At 39.8% G+C, this 23,200-nt stretch overlaps 1 protein-coding gene across 4 annotated transcripts in view; it reads left to right on the top strand.

The window, feature by feature from the left end:
- Positions 1-22,013, top strand: part of afap1 (actin filament associated protein 1) — a 92,774-nt gene extending 70,761 nt beyond the window's left edge. For 2 of the 4 annotated variants that reach the window (XM_026157932.1, XM_026157914.1), the window contains exons 4-18: positions 136-244; positions 393-604; positions 694-873; positions 4,940-5,026; positions 6,049-6,124; positions 10,605-10,757; positions 11,282-11,493; positions 11,997-12,142; positions 12,446-12,560; positions 13,321-13,560; positions 14,278-14,407; positions 15,149-15,313; positions 15,394-15,584; positions 18,861-19,028; positions 19,838-22,013. In XM_026157932.1, the coding sequence (XP_026013717.1) occupies positions 136-244; positions 393-604; positions 694-873; positions 4,940-5,026; positions 6,049-6,124; positions 10,605-10,757; positions 11,282-11,493; positions 11,997-12,142; positions 12,446-12,560; positions 13,321-13,560; positions 14,278-14,407; positions 15,149-15,313; positions 15,394-15,584; positions 18,861-19,028; positions 19,838-19,864 (2,211 nt within the window). In that variant the 3' untranslated portion in view covers positions 19,865-22,013. The remainder of the gene's footprint in view (positions 1-135; positions 245-392; positions 605-693; positions 874-4,939; positions 5,027-6,048; positions 6,125-10,604; positions 10,758-11,281; positions 11,494-11,996; positions 12,143-12,445; positions 12,561-13,320; positions 13,561-14,277; positions 14,408-15,148; positions 15,314-15,393; positions 15,585-18,860; positions 19,029-19,837) is intronic. The other 2 variants (XM_026157922.1, XM_026157941.1) reach the window with 2 other exon arrangements.
- The last annotated feature ends 1,187 nt before the right edge of the window (positions 22,014-23,200 follow it).

Genomic DNA, 23,200 nt, shown 5'->3' with positions numbered 1-23,200 from the left:
TGTCAGTTGAATTGCAAGTGCTGAAATGATTGAAGGTTCTAGACCAGATCAGTTCAGTGCCATGTTTCAAAGCAGCTAAAATGTCATTTGAAGTTTCATTATTAAAAGTAGAGGAAACCTGTGTTCACTCTGCAGACTCCAAATAACGGGCCCCCTCCCCTGCCCAGCTCATCTCTTCCAGAAGGCTACTATGAGGAAGCGGTTCCTTTAGGTCCTGGAAAGGCTCCAGAATACATCACCTCCAGTAAGTGACAAGCTAATATATAAAACACATCAATCATGTAACAGTAGTTATGTTACAGACTTCTGAAGAAAAAAGTGAGTGTGTCCCAAGTTTTTGCGTTACCTGATTTGAATATAAAATGAAGGGCAGTCTATTCATACCCTCTCAGACTATGACTCGGATGCCATGAGCAGTTCCTATGAGTCGTACGATGAGGAAGAGGAGGATGGGAAGAGCCAGAAGATGCGTCACCAGTGGCCCTCTGAGGAAGCGTCCATGGACCTCGTGAAGGACGCCCGGATTTGTGCATTCCTGCTGCGCAAGAAGCGCTTCGGCCAGTGGACCAAACTCCTATGTGTCATCAAAGACAACAAACTGCTGGTGAGAAACACTCAGGCATGTTACTGTCTGTGTACATACAAATGGTGAGCATAAACTGCACTACAAACAGAATCTTTCTCTTCATGCAGTGTTACAAATCCTCCAAAGACCACACTCCCCAAATGGAGCTGAACCTGTCAGTGTGCAGCATCACACACATCCCTAAAGATGGCAAGAAAAAGAAGCACGAACTAAAGATTGTCCACCAAGGTGCAGACGCCCTGGTGCTGGCTGTGCAGAGCAAAGAACAGGCCGAGGAGTGGCTTAAGGTACATCAATAAATCTCAAAACTACTGCTTTTACCATCACACTGGATAGAGACGGTGTTTGTTTGAACTCTTTTTCCCATAAAGATGGAATTTGTACCAATAATGACGAGCTTTGACATCTTTATTGATATGTATCAATAAAGTTGTGGTTTGACGACCATAGTTTCTGGATTTTTCAAGGGTGCACACCCAGTCTTTTTTTTTCTACTCAAACGACTCAGTTGAGAAGAGAACTTCAAAGGTTATGCCTGGCAGGCTTTTAAGGGGTAAAGAGTTAATCAGTAGATAAAGAGCATTCTGTGTGGCCCAACTTTGAAGCTGACAAGAACACCAGTGCAGCATACTAGCTTTTCTTGGAGCTTTACTAGCTTTACTTGATTGCTGAACATCTAAAATATCTTGGGATCAGCCTTTAAGTTGCTTTCACATGTTTTAGAGAGTGGGTTCAAGTTACTTTTAAAGAATAAAGGGTGTAACTGTCTTGGCTTTCTTCCTCAGGATGGGCCTTTTCCTCGTATTGTATGACTGGTTTGTTGTGAACAGGTGGTTCTGCTGGTTTCTCTCTCATGTGGAGATGTTTGGTTTGCAGTCCTCTGAGTCCTTTCTTCTGCTTCTCTCTCACAGACTCCCCCCCCCCCCCCTCTCTTCCTTCCCCTGTCTTCTCTTTCACTCTCTGATCTTTCCTTCTGGCAGCTCAACAAGTCCACAAAACAAACCCGCCCCGCTGACATCAAATAAGCTCCGGTACTGCTTTTCTATCCCTGCAACCATTTGTTGTTGGAGAGCACCTCTGTGCTCTGTCTGTTTCAGTTACATTGATGGTGGGTGTCATCTGGTCTTTTTGTTTTAAAAGGAAACCCCCACCCCACATTCTTCCCTCTCATCTCTGCTCCCTTCAGATCTCATATGTATCTCCTGAAATTTATGGTTTCTCAACAACCTATCGTGTGCTATTTTAAGATGCCTCCTAGCGCATTTGTGTGATGGTATTTTTTATAAACATTTGTGGCCTCCAGCAGTTCCAGTGGACTTTTAGACTTGAATATGTGATTTGTCTTCTTGTTTTCCTCCTTGTTAAGAAAACAATCCCTCAAGCATATTTTCCCCATGTACTGATGGAAACACCAGTCTTACTATATGCAGTGTTTCCTTTTGGTCTTTCTCTGGAAGTTTCAGCTGTAGCATGTTTATTGCAGTCAGGAAACAAAGACCCAAACAGTTTGGATTTTTTCTTCTTCATTCAATTACTTGCTCGGCATGGTAATTAGATGTTGTTTATTGATTGGCTGGTGCAGGTAACCTCATCGGGGGGCTGAAGTATCTGCAGGCGGTTTCAACCAGACCCATGAAAATATACAAATCCCTCAACCATCCGAGTGATGGTAATGAGTGCACAAATTGTTGCTTGGAGAAACTGGGTCTGGACACATATTTAGTCAGGTGTCGGGATTGTGGAAACAAATTGAACTGATAGTGCCGTGGCAGGTATTTTGTAACTCTAGCAATTGCTCTGGGTTTTTTTGTTTACTTAATTGATGCACATGTAGTTCGTCATGCCACTACAGTTGGCTTTGTTACATGCAGGGTTACGTTCCTTGGCTGGTCTGTGTTCCCTTCAGCTGTGGGGTGTGTAAGAGTGGCATCAAGTCACACAAAGTGGATATGTCCCAGTGTGTCTGCTGCCCCCCTCCCTCTTTGTCTCTTTGTGGTTGCCACAACTGAACATGCAGACTACAATTCAACTTACTAAAACTGCTGGACAGGACAGGTTATTAAAAGAAGAAGGAAAAAATAGTAATTGAGACTGTTTTTGGATATTTTAAGTATTCGTTGTTCCCCCTTAAATTTATTTTTGTCTCTTGAGCTTTGTGTTTTTTGTCCACCTCTCACAAGCTCATCTTTTACCCAGAGAGACATTGAGCTTCAGTAACAGTCATTCTTGAATATTATCGATCTGAATCAAAGAAGTTCAAATTTATTTGGATATTTTTCCCCCACTGGCCAACAGTGAAATAGAAGTCAGCATGAAGTCAGCATGTGAAATAGAAGTCATCGGATTCAACAGAAGGAGCAGCTCTGCTTTGCTCCACAAAAGAAGGAGAGGAAAGAAATGAAAGAAAGCAGGGTGAAGGGAAAGCTGGGAGAGTACCTGAGGCTTTCCAAAGCCCATAGTTTACAATAATGACTCTCCCAGACCCTGTAGGCTAACGATGTGTTTATGGAGCACACATGTCCATATTGTGTCATTGCTTCATTTTCCTTTTCAGTGTTTTTTAATTGTATGGATTCCCCACGCCCTAACTCCTTCTTTGTCTTCATCTTTGCCTGCTGATATAGTCTGACCTCATTTCTTTGTCTCGCTGACTGACTAACTTCTCTTTTCTTTTCTTTGCCTGCATAAATTTTGGGGGAAGTAAGTGGAATGTGCACTGTTAGTCACAGCTTATCTGCTCAAGTTTCCATTACAGTCCAACCCCTTGTGCAAACTCCTTGACAGTGTATGGTTGTCCTGTGCATGGCAATGCCTTCATCACTTTCAAGATAAGCATTTACAATACATTTATAGCTTGAGCTGTAATGCAACTATTCCAGCATGAGCCTTTAAAATAGGCCTCAATGAATTGTCAAAAAAACAAAAAAAACAAACAAACCCTGAGACAGACAGATTAGTTTATTTTTAGTTTTGTTTTGGTTTTTTTTGCATCAATTGGATAAGTGCTGCCAAAAGCAATCACTCAGAAAACAAAAGGTTTGTGTTGGTTGATTATATCATTTTTTTCTTTTATCTTTTGCCAGACAAACAAACAGACAGACAGACAGAAAACTTTATTTCAAATCCCTTTTAACAGGAAGAGAACCAGGGTCATAGAGGGACAGCCATTTGTAGGTTTGCAGACATTGTAAAGAATGGGTTTCACGTCTATTAAATGCTTCAAGTTGCTTCATCTGTAAAGAAATCAAGCTGTTTTTATACCATAAAATTGCAAAATGTGCACTGCAAGGAGGTGAACAAGCAATGAGCAACAAGTCATCAGTCAACACTATTTTCTTTTTTATTGCAAGTTGTGTTTCAGCACCCATAGTTATAGCCTCCAGTCTCACCACCTCCTCCTCTTTTTGATTTGTAGTGCATTATCAGACCTACGTAGTACACTGGCATGGCAGCAAAAGCTCTCCGAAGGAAAGATAGACATGATGTTGCTGTCTATCCCATTCTCTGGCCTCTTAGCTGCTCTCAGAGCCAAACCCATGGAGCCACAGCCTGTCATTTCCCCCACGAAACCCAGTTATGCTCCTTCCAAGCCAAAACCAATGAGTTGAGGAGCCCAGCGCAGCTAGAGATGGTTCAGACGAGTGGGAGTTTGTGTGTGTGTGTGTGTGTGTCTGCATGTGTGTCAGGGAGTGCATTAGCCAACTTGCGCACACAGCGGTTCAACTGAAATCTCATTTTGCTATACCCACTGTTCATCTGCACTCTCTGTCACTGCCACATGTCTGGGATTGCCAGATCCCATGGTGGGTTGCCAGGTCAGACATCCAATGAGGTCATGGTAAAGCACGCTGGCGCCCTATTCACAGCTCTGCAGATCTCATTCACCCCTACTGGACCTTATTGTGTATGGATTCCATGAATGCAGGCAAAGTCTTTGTGTCTCATGTTTGTTACAGACCTGCCAACCCCCACCCCACCACCAACTACTGCCACACACCACATGCATGCATGCTCTCCCTCCTGCAGTTCATGCACTGCTTGTTGCTCCCTTGGCTGTGATTCAGTAGCATGATGAGATGTGAGAGAGTTCACCATACATGTGGCCTGCATTACCCCAGTCAAACCTTCTAGACTGAAGGAATGAGCTTCTTAATCATGTGGCAATTCAGCGAGGAAATATTTTAGGATTTTTAAATTAGGAATCCACCCACATGGTATGATCAGCAGTCAGGAGCCGTTACAGATGGCGGCATCTGATCTCCCACAGCGGCAATCAAATGTGTGACTGTGGACTTGTTTAATGTGAATGGCAGCCACGTTAGCTAATGGCGTATTTCCTTGTGGTGTTCCTAGGTGATGAGAGAGGTGTGTGTTAATGGGAGCATAGATTTGGATGGAGTTGGATCTGGATCTCCAGTGCATAAACCTGAACTGGAAAAGGTAAACAGAACACACTCACACTGATAGATGATAGTCATTTTAACAGCTTGTTGTATTTTGTTATTAAGCGTTGCTTTTGTAGGGTTTGAATCAGGTTTCAGGTTGGTAGAAGATTTGCGATTTGCGGTTTTATATATATATATATATATATATATATATATATATATATATATATATATATATATATATATATATATATATATATATATATATATATATATATATATATATTGTGCGTGATGTCATTCAGATGGTACCTTAATTTATTAAGGTACCATCTGAGCCTTGGCTTACTATTATTTGTGCAATAGATAACTTCATGGAATAGCAGTGTTTTGAATCAAATATCTGTCTTCCCACTGTAATTAACACCAGTTTAGTTTAATAAAATGTGCTTCCAGTGTCAATAAAAGGTTACACGTACTTAATCTGTTAAACCAGGATTTGTTGCTGTTTTTTGAAGCAGACACTTGCTTCTTATGAGCAATTTTCTTTTTTTTCTGTTGACACACTACTGCCTTTCCAATGAACACAGGAAGGAGAAAGATGACATAAGGCTATTGGCCTTAGCCAATAAATTTTCAAACGTCAATAATAGATTATTTGGTTCCAAAACTCCTTAGATGAATGTATTCTTGTAGACATAACCTTGTATTTTCAAAATCACAGTATGTTTTCAGGCGGTGTCTAAAAACATTTACTTCTATATGGCACAGACAGGAAATTTGGCTTTCATGGGAAAAAGCAGGTAAAAAAGCAGGTAAAATCACTGTGGACAAACTGCACTCGGCACATGTATGTGTGCCTGACAAACCTCTTCCAACTTGGCATGGCAAACGTAAGCCCAGCCTAATCTCATCTGTAACATGTTGCAGATGTTACTGCAGTGTAATTAGCTGTGTTGATTAGCTTCTTGACTTGTCTGTCCTCAGGAAAGTACAGTTTTGTTCACTATGTACCTTCCTGTACACCCATTCTTTTCTTTCTTCTTCTTTTTTTCTCTGTGGTTGTCCTGCCTCCAGAAGACATCGTGTGACAGGCCAAGCTCAGATGGGGAAGCAACCCATGAGAATGGTCACAGCGACTGCAAGGACCAAGGTGAGAGTCACAACGACAGTTGCTACCAGAAATGAATCATTTTCATCCATTTTAGTTTGTGCTTAAAACAAAAAGGTCTGAACAATCTCTGTGTTATGAGTAACAACAACTACAACAACTGCAATTCTGGATCTCTGGTCAAGGTGAATGAAGACCAGTAGTTGCCCTTTATGGTGCCAAACAGAAAGTATCTTTTCATCTGGATGCCATGGATTAAATAAAATCAGCTTTGAGCTTGCATGTCAACAGATCCATGACAGATGAACAATCTAATGAAGACTGTGTGATTGAGCTAAAAGCTTGTTTTCATAGTGCCATTCCGATCACATTGCATTCACATAGTACCTTTAATCATAGCCCCATGGCACAGTACAACATCAATAATAAAATTCAGTGAGGGACAGGAGTTATTAAAACTGGTGTTTCTTGGAACCGTAAAGAATTGTTCTCAGGCTGAATGGCTGTCTTTCTCACGTAATCTCCCTCATAATTCAGAGAGGAATCTCCGCAAGCTGTGGAAAGGTCAGCCTTTATTGAAGGCTGAAGAATGAGCATTTGGATTTATTTAACATGCTTTTACATGGGGATGGTCTTTCCTCACTCAACTAAAAGCCAAAACAAAGAGATACCGTTGAAATATTCTCAGATTATTTACTGTGTGTTTTCTCAGCTGGCACAATTCTTCTGGGAGAGAAAACTCACTTTACTTGTCAGCTCAGTTATTTGGATTGTCAACTAAAATTTAACACTCTTATTTTTTTGCTCTGTTTAGATTGGTGAATTTTTCCAGAATTGTATCTGAAACAAATTTCCCACCAGCAGTTGATTTAAAGTCTAACAACCAATTGGGTTTCAAGATTTGAAAACATTTGGTTGTGCAAGACATTTTTCTGTGTTGCTTCCATGAAATTATGAGATCTGGGGTAATATCCAAGATGTGTACTGAAAAAAGAGTGCATCTTTGAACAATGAAGTACGCTTTGGGGTGGTTAGAATTAATTGGATCCCAAAGACCTACATGCTGTTACTGACTCTGTGATAATTTGCTATATAGTAAACATTAGCATTCCATTAATAATAATAAAAAGATCTCTCTCTCTCTCTCTGTCTGACTGTTTTAGCACAGCTTTTCCTTTGCTGCACTACATTTACTCAAATTTAGAATATAGGTCCTCAGCCCTGCTTATAAATAAGTTGCTATTATTTCAACCTGGTCCTGTGATCTCCTTTCCTGGTGAGTTTATGAACTCAGTCACTTAATTTGGGTCAGATTGAAAACAGCATTTATTTGATCAATCTGGTCATTGTAAGAGCCATAAAGGGGCATTATTCATTATACGGTCATTGGTTAATGACCTATGATTGAAAAATTGCTAGTAAAAATTAGCATGTGGCATCAGGGTCAGATCAACGCCTCATTCTGGTTTCAAAACACCACGATGGTGTCATGGTAGATTTGTCTTTCACGCTGTCCACGATACTAACCCAGAAAGAGGGAAGAAAAATGAATCCACTTCCACTCCAACAGTAGTAAAGTGCATAACATAGTTTTAGAACCAACATTGTGAGAAAATAATTCAGCGACTACCAATGTTCCCTCTAATTTTTCACGTGTCTGAGCGAACACACAAACTCCCTGAGTGACATCAGACGTGTGCACTGTGGTCACGCCAGCATCTAATCCATCCAAGTTACATGGTTTATTAAAATAATCAAATTACAGCATTTACATTTATGTTAGACTACTTTTAAACTGCTTCAGCCCATTTACAATGAAAATGTAAAAAAAAAATCTAGCCATTGGCCTGTGTAGTATGTTAACACTATTGGAAGTAAAAATGACTTGAACTCCAATTTCGAAAAAAAAAAAACCAACTTTCTTTTTCTTTTTCTTTTTATAAAGCTCTGACTTGTATTATGAATCTGTGGTCTGGGAGAGAGTCCTGTAACTCTCTGTATAATTATATAGTTACTCCTCAAAAAAGTAACTCAGTTTGGCAAACAAAGTTTTTTGCAGCTATTTTTTTAAAATGCAGCCGAGGCATTTTTAAATAAACATTTCAAACTATTTACAGAACAATCAGCTGTTCTGCATCAAATTTGATGCCACACAAATTATTTGTGACACTCCAAAAAATAATTTCTGTCCACTAGATAAAGGAGAACAACAGCCTGATACCTGCAGGCCTGACAACAGGAGATGTATCACTGCTGTAACACCTGTAACATTCAGCAGTCGCCTCATTGTTCTGACGCACACAACAAATATATTGACTACACTACACACTAACTACACAAGATTTGAGCTAAACGTCTCAAATCTCTCACATCTCAAAATACCGCCGTCACTCCTAAAATTTCCCCCCGTTTCTAACTAGTTGCCACGTTGCCATACCATTTTTTTGATTGGTCGACATGGTACTTTTTTGGACGAATAGGAAAGAAAGAGGGGGGTGGGGGTTTGTTTTTGCTCACATACAGAGAGTGCTTTCGAGCCTTTTTCCTTATAAAACGCCGTTTTTACCGTTTCTTCCTGCAGTAAATATAAACAATGACAGTATTCAGGAAGGAAACCAAACATTGCAGATATTTTTATCATAACTCTGGTTTTACGTGGCCTATAAACACAATTTAAAAACTGGTAGAAAGTCCACACTTTTTCCGTCAATTGTTCCGTCTGTCCTGCTCACATCTCCAATGGTTGTACACGTTGTCATTAACGTGGCTTCACTCCACATCAGCCACGCCGCTTTGCTAGTTAAAACGCCAGTGTCGGCACATAAGGACGCTGTCATAGCCTGTCAACCACGTTGATTGGCTGCGTATAAAAATGTGAATCACATTATCGGCTGGACTATGGGATAAGGTGGCATCGTTCTAATCCCATACGGGAGCAGCCAGTCACTTACTGACTAACACTGCAAAACAGAATTGTTAAAGTTTTATTTTCAATTCAGGTTAGATTTTTTTTTTGTGCGCAATGCAGATTTTCTGTGTGCAGAAACCGTGCCTGCAGTGCGCAATTGCGCACGTGCGCAGCTTAGAGGGAACATTGGCGACTATTAATGTGACTTCTGTCACACCAAAATTTATTGCAAACCATGTTTAAAGTCTTCAGGAAGTTTTGGATGTGGTTTTTCTCTGACTGATTGGGGCAGAATTCACATATATTAATCATGCAGTATCGTCACAGCAACATCATCAGCTGTAATAATTGCCAAAAAAATAGTTAGTAGTTCTCATCCTTTGCTCCTTCTCTTATTCAGTCCAAGAACTCTCATAATCTTAATCAGCCACATTCTTTCCATGGCTGGTAACAAAAAAAGCTGATTTACTGGAATTAAATTAGCCTGATCAGAGTTTTTTTTTTTAATTACTTTTACAACTGTGTGTCTACGCTCCACCTCAGCCCTGCATTGTGTCTTTGTATTCTTTTGTTATTGCAAGAAAGACCCTGCATCTTAAATTGACTGCAGACAGCTTACTGTTTAATTAAGACAGTTGCCATGGTAATTGTCATCTTGCATTCGGGGAGGAAAATGCAATGTGGGAAAAATGCCAAATCGGGAATTTTTGACTGCAAAGAGGAAGTTAACACAGGGAGTTGCTGTCATTATATCATATCAGTTTGGACTGCTATTCACTGTTTTCAGCAGCCAGGTGCTGATTCCTGTTAAGTATTAATGGGTGTGTGTGTGTGCAAGTGCAAGTGCAAACTGGCCTCAGTGATTATACAGATCTCACATGTGTGTTTAGAGTCAGTCCAGACGTTGGCTATGACATAAGTGAAGGGGAATGCTTTATATTTCCCTCCCCCGCTTGTTCTCCACTGTCTGTTTTGCCTCGATGTCTGACAGTACAGAGAGGTTAAAAGTCAAGCTTTTTTTTCCTTTCTAGTGTAGAGATACAAACACATTAAAACACACATCTTTCTTTTGTCTTTCTTATATTTTCTCACTCTCTTTTACACTCATTCAGATACATCACAGATCAGAGTATCAGCAAAGCAAGAGAGTCAAGCAGAAGCTATTTTCCTTACACAGACAGAGCGACTCAGACATAGCCTCTCATGGCCTTTTTTTTTTTCACTGTTAGCCCTCTTTCCAGCAGAATGTGCACAGTCATTCAACTCTCTTTTGCTATTTGAATAGAAACTAGGGCAGCTCAAATCAGAACACTCAGACCAGAGGGAATGTTGGGATTTTGAAATGAGTTTAATTCTCCAACATTGCTTTTTTGAACACAAGGGTCTGATTAAACCCGTTCGGAACTCGGCGTTGTTTATAGTAGAATCTAAGGTTTCTCTTCTTTTTTACATTATTACAAAAGCATCCAAACATAACTGAATCAACATCTATCTTGGTATTTTCCTGTGCTGAGATCAAGATCATAGATTGCCTTCAGCAAGGATCGTTAGAGTTCTTTTTACTAATTTACTCTTCAGTGTAAAAAAGGAATTAATTTCAAAATGTTCTCTCAGGAAAAGGAAAGAAAAATACAAAGTCGGAGCAGAAGACTGGCACTGTGGGGAAGGGAGCAAGTAAGAAAATCACTAAGATCATTGGACTTGGAAAGAAGAAGCCCTCCACGGATGAACAGACATCATCAGCTGAAGAAGACGTACCTACATGTGGTAAGAGAGAGAGACGCAAATATCCTGACATGGTAGAAGTATGGCTTTTATATGGATCTTGATTGATTGACCGGTCTATAAATGCATTTATGTCCCAATGAATCTTTGGAATTTTGGTTAATTAAGAAAATGTTTCAAAGTAATGCCAGAGGCGTTTCAGAATGGCTGCTGAGTGGTGCGACTCACTTCTAGGAAGTTTTTTCTTAAGATTGCTATGTTAGGGTCCTGAAAGTAAACAGTTCAGACAGGTTGCTTTGATTTCCTTATGCTTTCAGACGTATTATAAAACATAAAGATTCTAAAAGTTTCTTTAAAAAATTCATTTAGAAGTGCACCCCATTGTGTGCAATGAGGACCAGTGATGGACAAACAAATAGAAATGCCTTTTATGTCTTATTATTTCCTTCATTTAGGCTCAAATAGGTACGACTAAAATGTCTCCCAACTAGACAGGCCTGAAAAAATATTGCCACTGTAACGACTTCTTTAAGATGGTATCCTCCTGACTGTGTTTGCTCTGACAGGCTACCTGAATGTTCTCTCTAATAACCGCTGGAGGGAGCGCTGGTGCCGCCTCAAGGACAACCAGCTGCTCCTTCACAAGGACCGGGATGACCTGAAAAGCCACATAGCTTCACTGCCCCTCCGAGGCTGTGAGGTCAGCCCCGGCCTCGATCACAAACACCCCTTTGCCTTCCGCCTCCTTCGTAACAGCCAAGAAGTGGCCGTACTGGAGGTGAGTTTGATTACGTACTTGAGAGATTTTCATAGAAAAAAAACTTTGTTGAGGGAATTAGAAATGCCTCAAACACCACTAAATCACACTTAGGCTGATGCAAGAAAAGATTGCTCCTTATTTTTTTATCTTCCTCTCGAGTGCTCAATATCTCCTCCACCCACAGTGATTTTTGTGTTTAATGTTGTTGGTCTTCACAAACTTCCTCCAATTGCCATCCAGTTTGTTTTGATTCTATTTCCTCACATAGTCTGCACGCTATCCTTAAACAATCCAATTATTATTATCTTCATTTAAACAGATAATAATAATAAGGAATTTAAAGTTTATAAGGATCCTCTTCTTGTTTTGGCTGGTCTTTTTGGGGGATCATTTGCCTCCATCTCACCCTGTTTCTACTGTCCTCCTTCACTAAATCATAAACCTTCTCTCTTTTTTAACATTTAACTCTTCACAGACACTGGCGGGATTGCATATTCTGTAACTCTGACTTTTGCCTTCAGGCCTCCTCCTCTGAGGAGATGGGTCGCTGGTTGGGGGTTTTGCTAGCTGAGACTGGATCTACCACAGACCCAGCCACCTTGCACTATGACTACATTGATGTTGAGACCACTGCTAACGTCATCCAGCTTGCCAAACAGTCCTTCTGGTGAGAGATGCATCCACATCATTTCACATGAATCTTTTTCTCTCTGGTTAATACCTGGAAGAATTCTTAAAGAATTAGTGCTTAATGTGTTTTATTTCTTATTTCATTAGCTCACAATGACTTATATGTTGAAACGTAGTATGTCTGGCTATTTTCCATTTTCCTGTTTTTATACGATCGTTACAACCGTTAATGATCCATTTTTAACTATTTTGTAGACTAAGAGATACAAAAATCCCAGGTAATGAAGATATATGAAGGGCACTGTATTTTTAAGCCTAAATCGTGATGTTTTATGTTTAGTTTCACCAGTAAGCGTGCCGTGTCTCCTAACCCATATCTGGACAACCCAGTCAGTGGCTATGCCTGCCCCACTGGTATGGCACTACACTATGATGATGTGCCCATAAATGGAATGGTAAGGACACAACTGCTTACTGATGTTGCATATGTACTGCAATGAAAAAGTGTGAGATAATTCACTTCAACACCCTCTAGTTTGCTTACAAACTCTTGGCTGATTCTTTCTTTGCTTTTCATTTTTTGCATATCATTAACATATTATTGGAAAATGTGTCATTTTTGTTATGACACTTTCAGAAGTTCCAGTGAGCCTGCATGATATAAATCTTTTTCTTTCCTAAAATCAAATTAGACCAGTTAAAGTAACGGTATGTACTTTGCTATTTGCAATAATGGTGCTCGGGCCCCTTGCATACCACAGCTTTTACCTTCTGCACTCATTGACCTCCTGACAGATTTACATATGAACCTGAGGGCTGAGTCAGTCTGCACCCAAAGAAGAGCAAAATTACACTGTTGCATGATAATAATGATATAAAACTAATAAAGACAAGCAGACAGAGAATATAACATTGTTTATTCATAAAAGATGCTATAATAAAGGAGTAAAGAGTAACCTGTGATTTAACGTTATAGGACTTGGATAAAAGCTCATCAACAATTAAAAGAGGAAACATTAAATATGTTTTCAGTCGTGGAGCAGTACTCTCCATTTTGGGAAGCTAAACTAAATTTGTTAAGTATTTCACATACTGCAGTAATGCTGCTATCATCTTCTTCCTTTCTGTTCTCCTTATCTCCCCCCCCTTTATGGCATCTCCTTATTCTTAAATCCTGTCTTCTGCTTATTGCATGCTCACCTGGTCTAACCCAAGGACCCAGAGATGCAGTACTCCACTCCCAGCACAGGGGGGCGCCAGCGGAAAGAGGAATTGCACTATGAAAACACTGAGCTCTATGAGAACATGCCCTCACCCAAGCTAGTCACCAGCTGTCCTCCCAAGCCTTCTTCTTCTACTGCTGCATCATCTTCTGCTTGTCACTACAAAACTCCTGTTTCTAAAATCTCCTCTAAGTTCCTCTCTGCTGATTCTAAAACTAAAGACTCCGCTCAGGTGACTAACACTGCTGCATAACCTTCATGTTTCTTTTTGCATTTCTGCATATTAACTGTCTAACAGTTCAGGGTTTGTTTTAACCTCCTCTTAACTTTTAGTGTTTTTAATTCTCCTTCGCTGTTTGTTTACTTTATGTATTTAACTGAACTGGAGTTTGTTTGCTGATTTTCTTCCTGTGTCATTATGAACACCAAACAACAAAAGTAGAGATGATGCCTGTCTCCTGAAGCCGAAAAGGAAACTGTCTCCTGTGATCTGTTAGGATAATAAGGTGCAGTCGTTTAGATATGTCTGATAATGCAAGAGAAGGATTTAAATTCAATTCTGAATTTAAAAGGAAGGAATGAAAAGAAGCTAATATGGGAGAAATGTAGTCTCTCTTTCCAGTCCCAGTTAGTGATTTGGCTGCATTATTCTGGATCAGCTTAGACTTTTTGTGAAACTTTTGGAACAAAGTGATAATTGAATTACAGTAGTCCAGTGTAGGAAAATTAATGAAATAATAAAAGTGTTTGTAACTTTTGTGATATTGAGTGCAATCCAAGTAGAAAACCTGTGGCATAAACAACAGTGACACATTTTTCTTTGAAATGTTTTTTGTTTTTTATTTTTATGGAAGAGCATGTTGGTACAGTTTTGTATGTGTATAGCTTATATGCATTGCTAACATCTATTTGAAGGGTCATTTGAATTGTGTCTTTCCTGTTTGTTCAGCTAAAGGGAAAGAAGGGAGCAACAACCAATGGGGTGGCATCAAAACAGAAGGCAGAGCCAAAGAACCAGCCAAAGAAGAATGGAGTCATTGCCACAAATGGGACTGCGTCTCTGAGGCGCAACAACTCCAGTAAGTTTTGAGATTTGAAGATACCAACAGGAAGTCATCTTGAATTGAAATATCACCCACCTTTCCCAGTCAGATCTTGCTCTGTAAGGAATAGCAGACAGTGTGTCTGGCTTCTCACCGCTGATTGCTTTCAAGCAAAATTCTGTTCCACAGCAATGTGGAAAATGCAGGATATCTAAATTACAGTTGGTTTAAGTAGAGGGGAGTAAATAACTGAAAGCCTTTAAACCTATCCTACCCTCGAGACAATCCATGTGACACATGTGGGCCAGACTTGAGCCTCCTGCCAACTCCAGGGTAAGAGGCACGATAGCAGAAACAGACCCTAGCTCATTGGAAGAGAGCGAAATGTGGTCGAGTTAATCCTTGTGGTTCAGAAAAATATTTTTTGCCTAATGTGTGAACGAGGAGGGTTGTAACCACTTAGTGTAGCTTGCAATTCCTCCAAATGTCAGAATGGAAACACCAAATGTTTCATGTTGGGTTTAGAGTACCACAGATAAGAGTGCTAAATTTGAAACTATTAGCAGCGGTTTATATGACTGATTCTTCATAATTATTCACAATGAGTGTATTTTTCACGGAAACATAGGCCTGGCAATTAATTCCTGCGGAAGGCACTGAGGTCAATGGGTTTCTAAGCAGTTCATCCCCCCCCCCCCCCCCCCCTCTCTCTCTCTGCTAGCAAATGACCTCAGTCTCTAGCTTCTAACTTTTTGAAACCCGACTTTTCTTGTGTAGATGGGGACCAGTGTAAGTATGGGAAGAACCGTGTGGAGGCTGATGCCAAGCGACTGCAAGCAAAGGAGGAAGAGATGATGAAGAAGAAGCAGGAAATCAGAAACCACCTGACCCAGCTGAAGAAGGAGAGGAGAGACCTTCGTGCTGCTGTGGAGGCAGCGGCTGGTAAGAGAGAGAGATAGAAACGTGCTTGTCATTAAAAGACGAGTTTAATAAAGTAATATTTCTCCTCTCTCTCACATTAGGCAAACGCTCACATATTTCACTATCAGAGCGCCTGAAGAAGTTGGAAGAAGAGTGCAAACTGAAGGAGGAGGAGCGGGTGAACCTGGAGCTGGAGCTAACTGAGGTGAAAGAGAGCCTGAAGAAAGCCCTTAGCGGAGGTGTCACCCTGGGCCTCACCATCGAGCCGAAAGCTGGCTCCTCTGGCCTCCAGGTGAGTATGAAGTTACTTTATAAGTTTGTGCTGCCACGTTAGTGTACTTGATAGGTTAGTAGCTTGAACCTATTTCGCTGGAACGTTGAAGACAATATGTCTGTGAAGGTTCTCAGTCATCCAGGTCAGGCACGTGCAGAGGGTGGGGCTAGAATGGCTTGAGCACCCGCCCCTTTCCTGATGGGTGCCCAAAGTGCCCTTTTGTTGAGGCAACTTTTTAAAAAAAAATTATTATTATTATTTTTTTTATGTGTGTGTGCGTGCGGAGTCCTGTCTGTGCCCCTCAACAATAATATTTAACTATTAATCACAGTTTTGCTAAATAAAAGGATCTGGCTTGCATCAGTCACATGATCACATTTAACCAATGATCGCCCTTGACGGCAGAACGCGCTGGTTATGAGCCGGGAACGAGCTCACAAAGAGCACGCGCATTTTTAGCGGTCCGGAGCTGTAGGAGAGACACAAGTTAACTCAGAGACACAGACTGATGCCACAAAACCAGTAAGTAGGTGTACAGCGTACACTGTAGTGTGTAGCACCCAGGAGTATTGGCTTATTACGTACACGTTGGTAAGCTGTCTTGTGGCAACTGACGAACTGAAACAAACGAGCGTGCTGTGTGTGCAACAGCGCGACAAACATTACCTGTCCTTTTATTAACTGCACAAGTAGTGCTGGTCATAGCTGCTGGCTACCTGGCTGTCATGGGTCTGTAGCTCTGTCACCGTTTTAGGGAACATATTTAGTTTTAAAGTAAGTTTCCGGGCTTTTCCTGCCTTTCTGGAGGGATTATATTTCACTAAAAAACGATCTAATATGCATGTCCACATAAAAATTATTATAATTATAATATATTTAAAAACACAAGCTGTATTTTAAAGAACATACATTAAGAAGCAGATTATATCAGATTTATATTTTAAATAAGACAAAATTTGGATTTTACAGTAGTGAAATTATTGTATCTCTACAGTTTAAAAAATGTAATAAGCTTTGCCCCTGCACAGAGTGGATAGTGAAACAAATGGAATCATCATAATGACATTATTTCATATTTATTACTTCCCCCTCCTCATTGCTTTATTATTGTAGCTCTAGTAATAAATAATAATGTAAGGATTCTGGATCAGCACCGTGATGCCCATAGTATATACAGTATTCTGAAGAAGGTCTAAAATGTCCCTGTGTGTGTGTGCATGTGTGTGTTTTATGTATATGGATTTTTTAAAAACAATATTACTCATGATATAACATTGTCCAGACATGGCTGGTAAGGACATGAGGAGGAAACAGCAGGAGCTGTGTGAGGCTACTAAAGGCAGGGCTATAACATTTTTCTGTCATCATTTTATTATAGATTAAGTGCTGGAGTTGTTAGGTGTGGATAATTAGATTATAGTTTATTGCAACAGCAAGTTGTGCCTTGTTCTCACATAGCAAGTGGAGAGTGATATATGAAATGATGGGATGGAAGGAAGAAGAGAAGCAAAGAGTGATTCACAGGCAGAGCCTAAATTATTTCTCACAGTTTTTGTTGCCTTATGGTTCCAAGCGCTGTCACCAATCTTTGCATTTTGTTATTATCTCATGACCCTTGTTTAATCAGCTACCATCTCTCCTATGGACTCTTTAATGTCTACAGTCTCAGATCAACACAGCCCTGCCCTTCCCATATTAGATTCTTGATGAATGTGTGTTGTTGTTATTCAGCCTGGTTCAATGTGCCCCTTTTTAACTTTGAGCACCCGCCCCTTTAAACCTCTCTGCACGGCCCTGATCCAGGTCATCGTAGTCAAAGGAGCTTGCAAAGAAAAGCGTCTGGACTTCTTTAAGTTACTTGAAGACGTTTCACCTCTCATCCGAGAAGAAGCTCCGGCAGCCTCGCCTCTGTCAGTGCGCCCCAGGGTGGCTGTGGCTACAATGTAGCTTGCCATCACCAGTATGTGAATGTGTGTGTGAATGGGTGGATGACTGGATATGTAAAGCGCTTTGGGGTCCTTAGGGACTAGTAAAAGCGCTATATAAATACAGGCCATTTACCATTAGCGTGTTTTGCATATTAAGTTTGCTTAACACCTGGCTCTGCCAGGAGCCTGCATATATACCATCATGGCCTGGAAAACAAGATCTGGAAGTGATATCAAACTTCACACTTGTAAACAATTGTATCATAAGAGCAATAAGCATTCAACATCAGCAAGACAAGTGTCATGTGCAGGTTTTCTCAAATCAGTAAACTACAACTATTACCATAATTCGCCTCAGACATTGATCATCCCATGTACTCAGTCAACATTAATGTAATCGGTGACTTCCCTTAAGCAAAGTCACTCCACTCATATATTACTAGGAGCTCAATAGTGGCCAGCTAATGAGCCCCATACTAAACTATTCCATAAACACTGCATCTCTTATTTGTTTTTCTCTTAGAAAAAACAAACATTAGCAACACACATTGACCATCGGTGGTCAGGCACAGGTCGACAGGTTCCAGAGGTGCCATAAAAACACCATAAAGTTAGCCATCCATAGCTGTGGAAAGAATGTTATTCACATCACCAAAGTAACCTTCACATTTTCCCAAAAACACAGTGTAACAGCATCACAAACTCATAACCTGTAAACACAGTTTCTTCACACATAAACCCAAAAATTCTGTAGTAAAAAAACCATTAACTAGTCCTCTTATAAATCACATGATCAAACACATGAAGAACTGTAATGCTGTAGAAAAGAAAATGCAAATGTTAGCGCTGCGCAGGCGTATGCATACTTTCTCACAGTGATCTCTGTGAGCAACACAAGGTAGTGAATAACACCCCTGGTAGATGCACAGACACAGAAAATGGCATTTAAAAGGTAAAACCATCACGCAACCTCGAATGTTGCTGTCAGCCTTCTGCACCTGTAAAAAGAAACACACATACACTGCACCTTTGTCAGGTGGGGGTTAACTTCGCACAGTCGTGTTACATCAGTAAAGTCTTGTCAGCTTTTACCAGTCAGTCAGTTTTTTTTTCTTTCACTCATTCATTCATACATTCTTTCTTTCTTTGCTGATAGTGGAATCGATCGTCGCATTTAGTTTCCACTCTTAGCAAAATGACGTCATTTCAAAAAGAAAAAGAAGAACTTTAGCTCGGATTACATCGCTGAATCCTTTTTGGGCAGGGACTCTCATTTTCTAATTGCATCTCCCAATTTACTATATTAACAACTAAATTAGTTGTACTCACAGTACTCATGTTTCCTTCATATTTTTGTCTTGTATAGTCACCAGCAATGCTGCGACGGACACACGAGTCTTCTCCATTCTCCAGCTGTGACACCAGTGACACCGAGTCCTGCTCGCTGCCGGTCAACAGCGCCTCACTGCTCTACCGGCAGCAGGGCAACCAGAAGCCCTCAGCAGTCCGGGGACATGTCCTCAGGAAGGCTAAGGTCAGAGGTCACGCTACACAACGCGACTGGCACCAGTCTTTCTCTGAGAATATGATGTGCCTTTAACTTTACATCTCTGACTAGCTCTGTCTTTTGCAAAACTTCAAACTATGCTGGGACCTTTTTGGAAGCACATTGTTTGATCCATTGTTTGGTGTGGACAGGGTCTTTTGTTTTTGAAATCTGGTTTTATTGTCTTTGACTTCCCTGTTTTGTGTGATGTGGCTCCAACAGTAGGCTGAGTATTTTAAGCAATCAGCTTCTTGGAACCTTCTGAAAGGCTCTGATACATCTAAAAGATGCATTCCTCGACTTAAGATCGACATATTTAAATATGAATGTAACGTTAGTATCCCCATTCTTTTAGTCATATGTAATATATGTAATTTTAATTACATTTGTCTTGAACCTGTGTGGTAGCAGTGGAAACAGTGTGAGTTAGCTCATAACAACTTGCATAAGAATGATCGGGTCAGCAGCGTTATGGTTCAGGATTCCTGCAGTGCAGAGAACAGCTGTGTGTGTGTGTGTCAAGGTCCACAGAGGAGTTCCACCAACTAGATAACCAGTGAGGCTAATAAAGATGGTTAATAAAGTTTGTATTTCACTGCATGCTACAGTGAACTACAAGCGAGTTTAAGTACTCCACAAACACGTACACAAGTGTGATGTAGTTGCTCATTTGATTTGGTACTGACTAGCAATGAAAAATGCATTGAGGTAGTAAACAAATGAGAGAATCCCAGTAAATGCAAATACTTGCAATCTGTGTACAAGTATGCAAACCAAATCTTTGTGTTTGTTTGCAGGAATGGGAACAGAAGACCGGCACATAAACCCATCACATACACCCTTGCATCAGTCTTCCTCCAATCTCTTTTTTTGAAATTGTGTATATATTTATTTAAAAAACAAAAAACAAAACCTGTTCATACCGTCAGAAGGTGTGCTGAGGAGGATACATGCATAGCATTCACATGTACTAAAACACATGCCTAGTTTGAGTATACGGTAAGTACCACAACATAAACTTTTATACTATTGAGCATGTTCAGTGTACTTGGTTGTGCAACTTGTGTTTTCCGCTTTGACATCTTTTCAAGCAAACACCTGTCTTTATTTTTCCTCTCAAAATGTGTTCCAGCCATTTGAAGTTAAAAAGGTCCAAGGTCAAAACCAAGTATTTATTTGTAAATGTTAAAGGAAATACTAGCTTCCCTGTGTTTATTTATGTTGACGTATTTAAAGTATTTTCGTAGAGTCTGTGGCTTTGCTCACACTCCATTTTCCCACAACATAATTGGTCATCAGTCATGATGCCTCTGTTGTAGTAACGATAATTGTAACACACACCAGCCTGGCAACAATGTAGCTCCTCTCTCATTGATGTTTGAAGAAGTACAAATACAATTGTCCCAACTGTCAGAAACACCGACTCATGGCTAGCAGAAGATTTTGTTAATTGTGTTAAGTGTTTTCACACACAGATCATGATGAATCACACTTGAAGTGTGTTTTAATATGAATGTCCATATTTTATATCTGTGACTTTATTGCTATGGGTAATCCAATGGTAAGTTTGTGTTGGTTTGGTAAGTTCCTTGTTTATTCTGTTTGTTTCAGCTTTTCTTTTTGCATTAAAACAACCATGACTGAATACAGACGTGTGGTCTGGACAACTTCCAAAGAGATGTCTTTTTCTGCCAGTTTAGAGAAGTTTATGAACAGAAAGCTGACCATCTAACTGAAAGTAGATTAGATGCTGAGTCAAATATAAATATAACCTGTTAAATTCACATATTCGATTTCACATATAAGATTTTTTTTTTTTTTTTTTTAATATATGTGGTGAAATATGTGAACATTGTTAATATAAAGAGTAGGCGGGGCAGAAAAGACAGGAAAGGTGTAACACTTAAAGAACAACAGGATGCCTTACAGTTAGATTAGATTGTTATAGCCAACCATGTTACTAAGTGAAATTAGTGTGCATGGCATGGGAAGCTCGCTCATTCTGTGAAGGCACCATTAATGATGTAAACAAGTTTAGGAACAACATACAGTCAGGTGACATTTTTTAAGAGTACCTGCCAGCAGTCCAGACTCTCACTCACTGGTGAAAGTTAAAATTGAAAATATGACAAATTAGACCAGTTTATCAAGAAAGGCCAAACTGGTGACAGACCCAAATAAAATACATATTATACAGCCTATATGTTTATTAAAATGTTTCTAATTAAGGCCTCACTAAGAGCATCATCATCCATGCTTTGTAATAGTTGTATTGTTAATGGAGAACTTGCGCTTCTTTCTGTGTGTGTGTGCTTGTGTTGCTCAGAGATGTCTTCATGGCACATTGCAAATCCTTCAACATTACACTGACTAAAAGGGGGGCACTTGTAAACTCACACTGCTGTGTGTTCTGCTCAATCAAAGACTGTGAGTTTGATTTCCACACTGTTAAACACACATACATTCATCAGTGTCACACTGATAATGGTGTTTCTTTTCTGTTGTTGTTGTTTTTGGACGATGTTTCACTGCCTAAGCTTTGCTACTATGTATATAAGGCTAATTTACTTTATGGGGAGTGTTGACAGATGTAGTGAAAGCATGCACTCAGTTTGGAACTCATTGAACACACAGACACTCACTGGTTCGTGGTGATGTAAATATTTCCTGTCTCCTGCCTGCCGGAATGATATCCCGAAGGTTTTACAAGCATGTTAGCTTAAAGATGGGACAAGAGATGGTGGTCAGCAAGTGTTGACCTGCAACAAAAAAGGATGTCTGATGTCAGTAAATGTGAACCTGCTGTACATAGCTTGGTAAATGTAGTACTGTAGAAGGGCGGGAGGGCTTTGAATTTTTTTTCTTTTTTCTTTTGCACCATATACATTTTCTCTTGTTTTATATCACAGACAGTCTCCAACTCGGGGACAGGCACACTTGTACATAAATTAATAAACCTCCGAACAAACCGGCCTCGGACTTTGTGCCTTATTGTTGGTTCTTTTCAAAAGTAATGTAATGTAATGCAATGTAATGACCACAGAACAGTTTTCCAATCGTTTTAAATGAGCTTTGGCCCAGGGCAAATGGCAGTGTTTCCAGACCTATTCACATCTGGCTTCTTCTTTAAATGTTAGAACTTTAACCTGAATTTGTAGATAGATCTAGATATAAACTTTTCATAGACATTGGAAGGAACACTTCCAGAAATCAGTGTTCTACAGGTTATGCACATCCAATACTCAGAATCCATCATCATTCCTAGCATTAAAAGTGTAAGAGGTTAGAACTTTTCTAGTGACAGAGTCAGAGTTGGAAATTTTCTTTAAATTTGTCAGTAGAGTTTCACTTTAGTCATGTGTATGGTAGAGCTAGTCTATAGAGCTTCATCAGGACAGAGTAGATTTCACGGTTCTACAATTCTCATGTCAGAAGAAGCTTTTATGTTGTTCTTTGATGGTCAGTGTACGTTCACAATTATTTTAATTTTGTTGACACAGACAAAAGCAGAAATTTTCTCAATGTATATTTTGCAAAAATGGAAGTTTTTTTCTTCCAATTTTTGTTTTTTGATTAATTCAAGCCATCAAACCCAGCAAGATTTAGATAGTTTGTGTGTAGCTGACTGACAATAATGAATCCATTTAGAAAATAATTGTACTTTTTAATAGTGAGAACGTAGTGATGGATGTTTACTGATTAGTGGATGACTGGAATGTATAGTGTATGATTGTAATTTACAAAATATAACCAGAGGTGATGTGATGCTTGTGTGATTTTTTTTAACAGGACCCTACAGTAGGATGAGTACCCTAAGTTCACCAACCTTTTGATGGCTAGGTGTGCAGTTCCTGCTTTAAATGCATTCACTTTTTACATTCAGAAATTTAAATCAAGAGGCAAGAAATGTTTGCACACACTTATGAACTTAAATCAATAAGTGTATTGATGTATGCTCAATCATCCAGGTAAGGAAATCTTAAAAAGTTGATTCTGTTCATCAAGTCTTATCTTTTTTTAGTGGGAGAAACATTTTGTCACTCATCCAAAAAAGGTACATAAGATGAATAGAATAAACTTTTGCCGGTTAGAATAATAGTGTCACTGCCCTCTGCTAAGACTGGAGATAATATAAGGAATGAGAGAATTGACAGCTATTG

Source organism: Astatotilapia calliptera, chromosome 3 (genome assembly GCF_900246225.1).
Source record: "Astatotilapia calliptera chromosome 3, fAstCal1.2, whole genome shotgun sequence".
NCBI lineage: Eukaryota > Metazoa > Chordata > Actinopteri > Cichliformes > Cichlidae > Astatotilapia > Astatotilapia calliptera.
The sequence above is the reverse complement of the archived record's forward strand: the minus strand, read 5'-3'. Positions and strand labels throughout refer to the sequence as shown.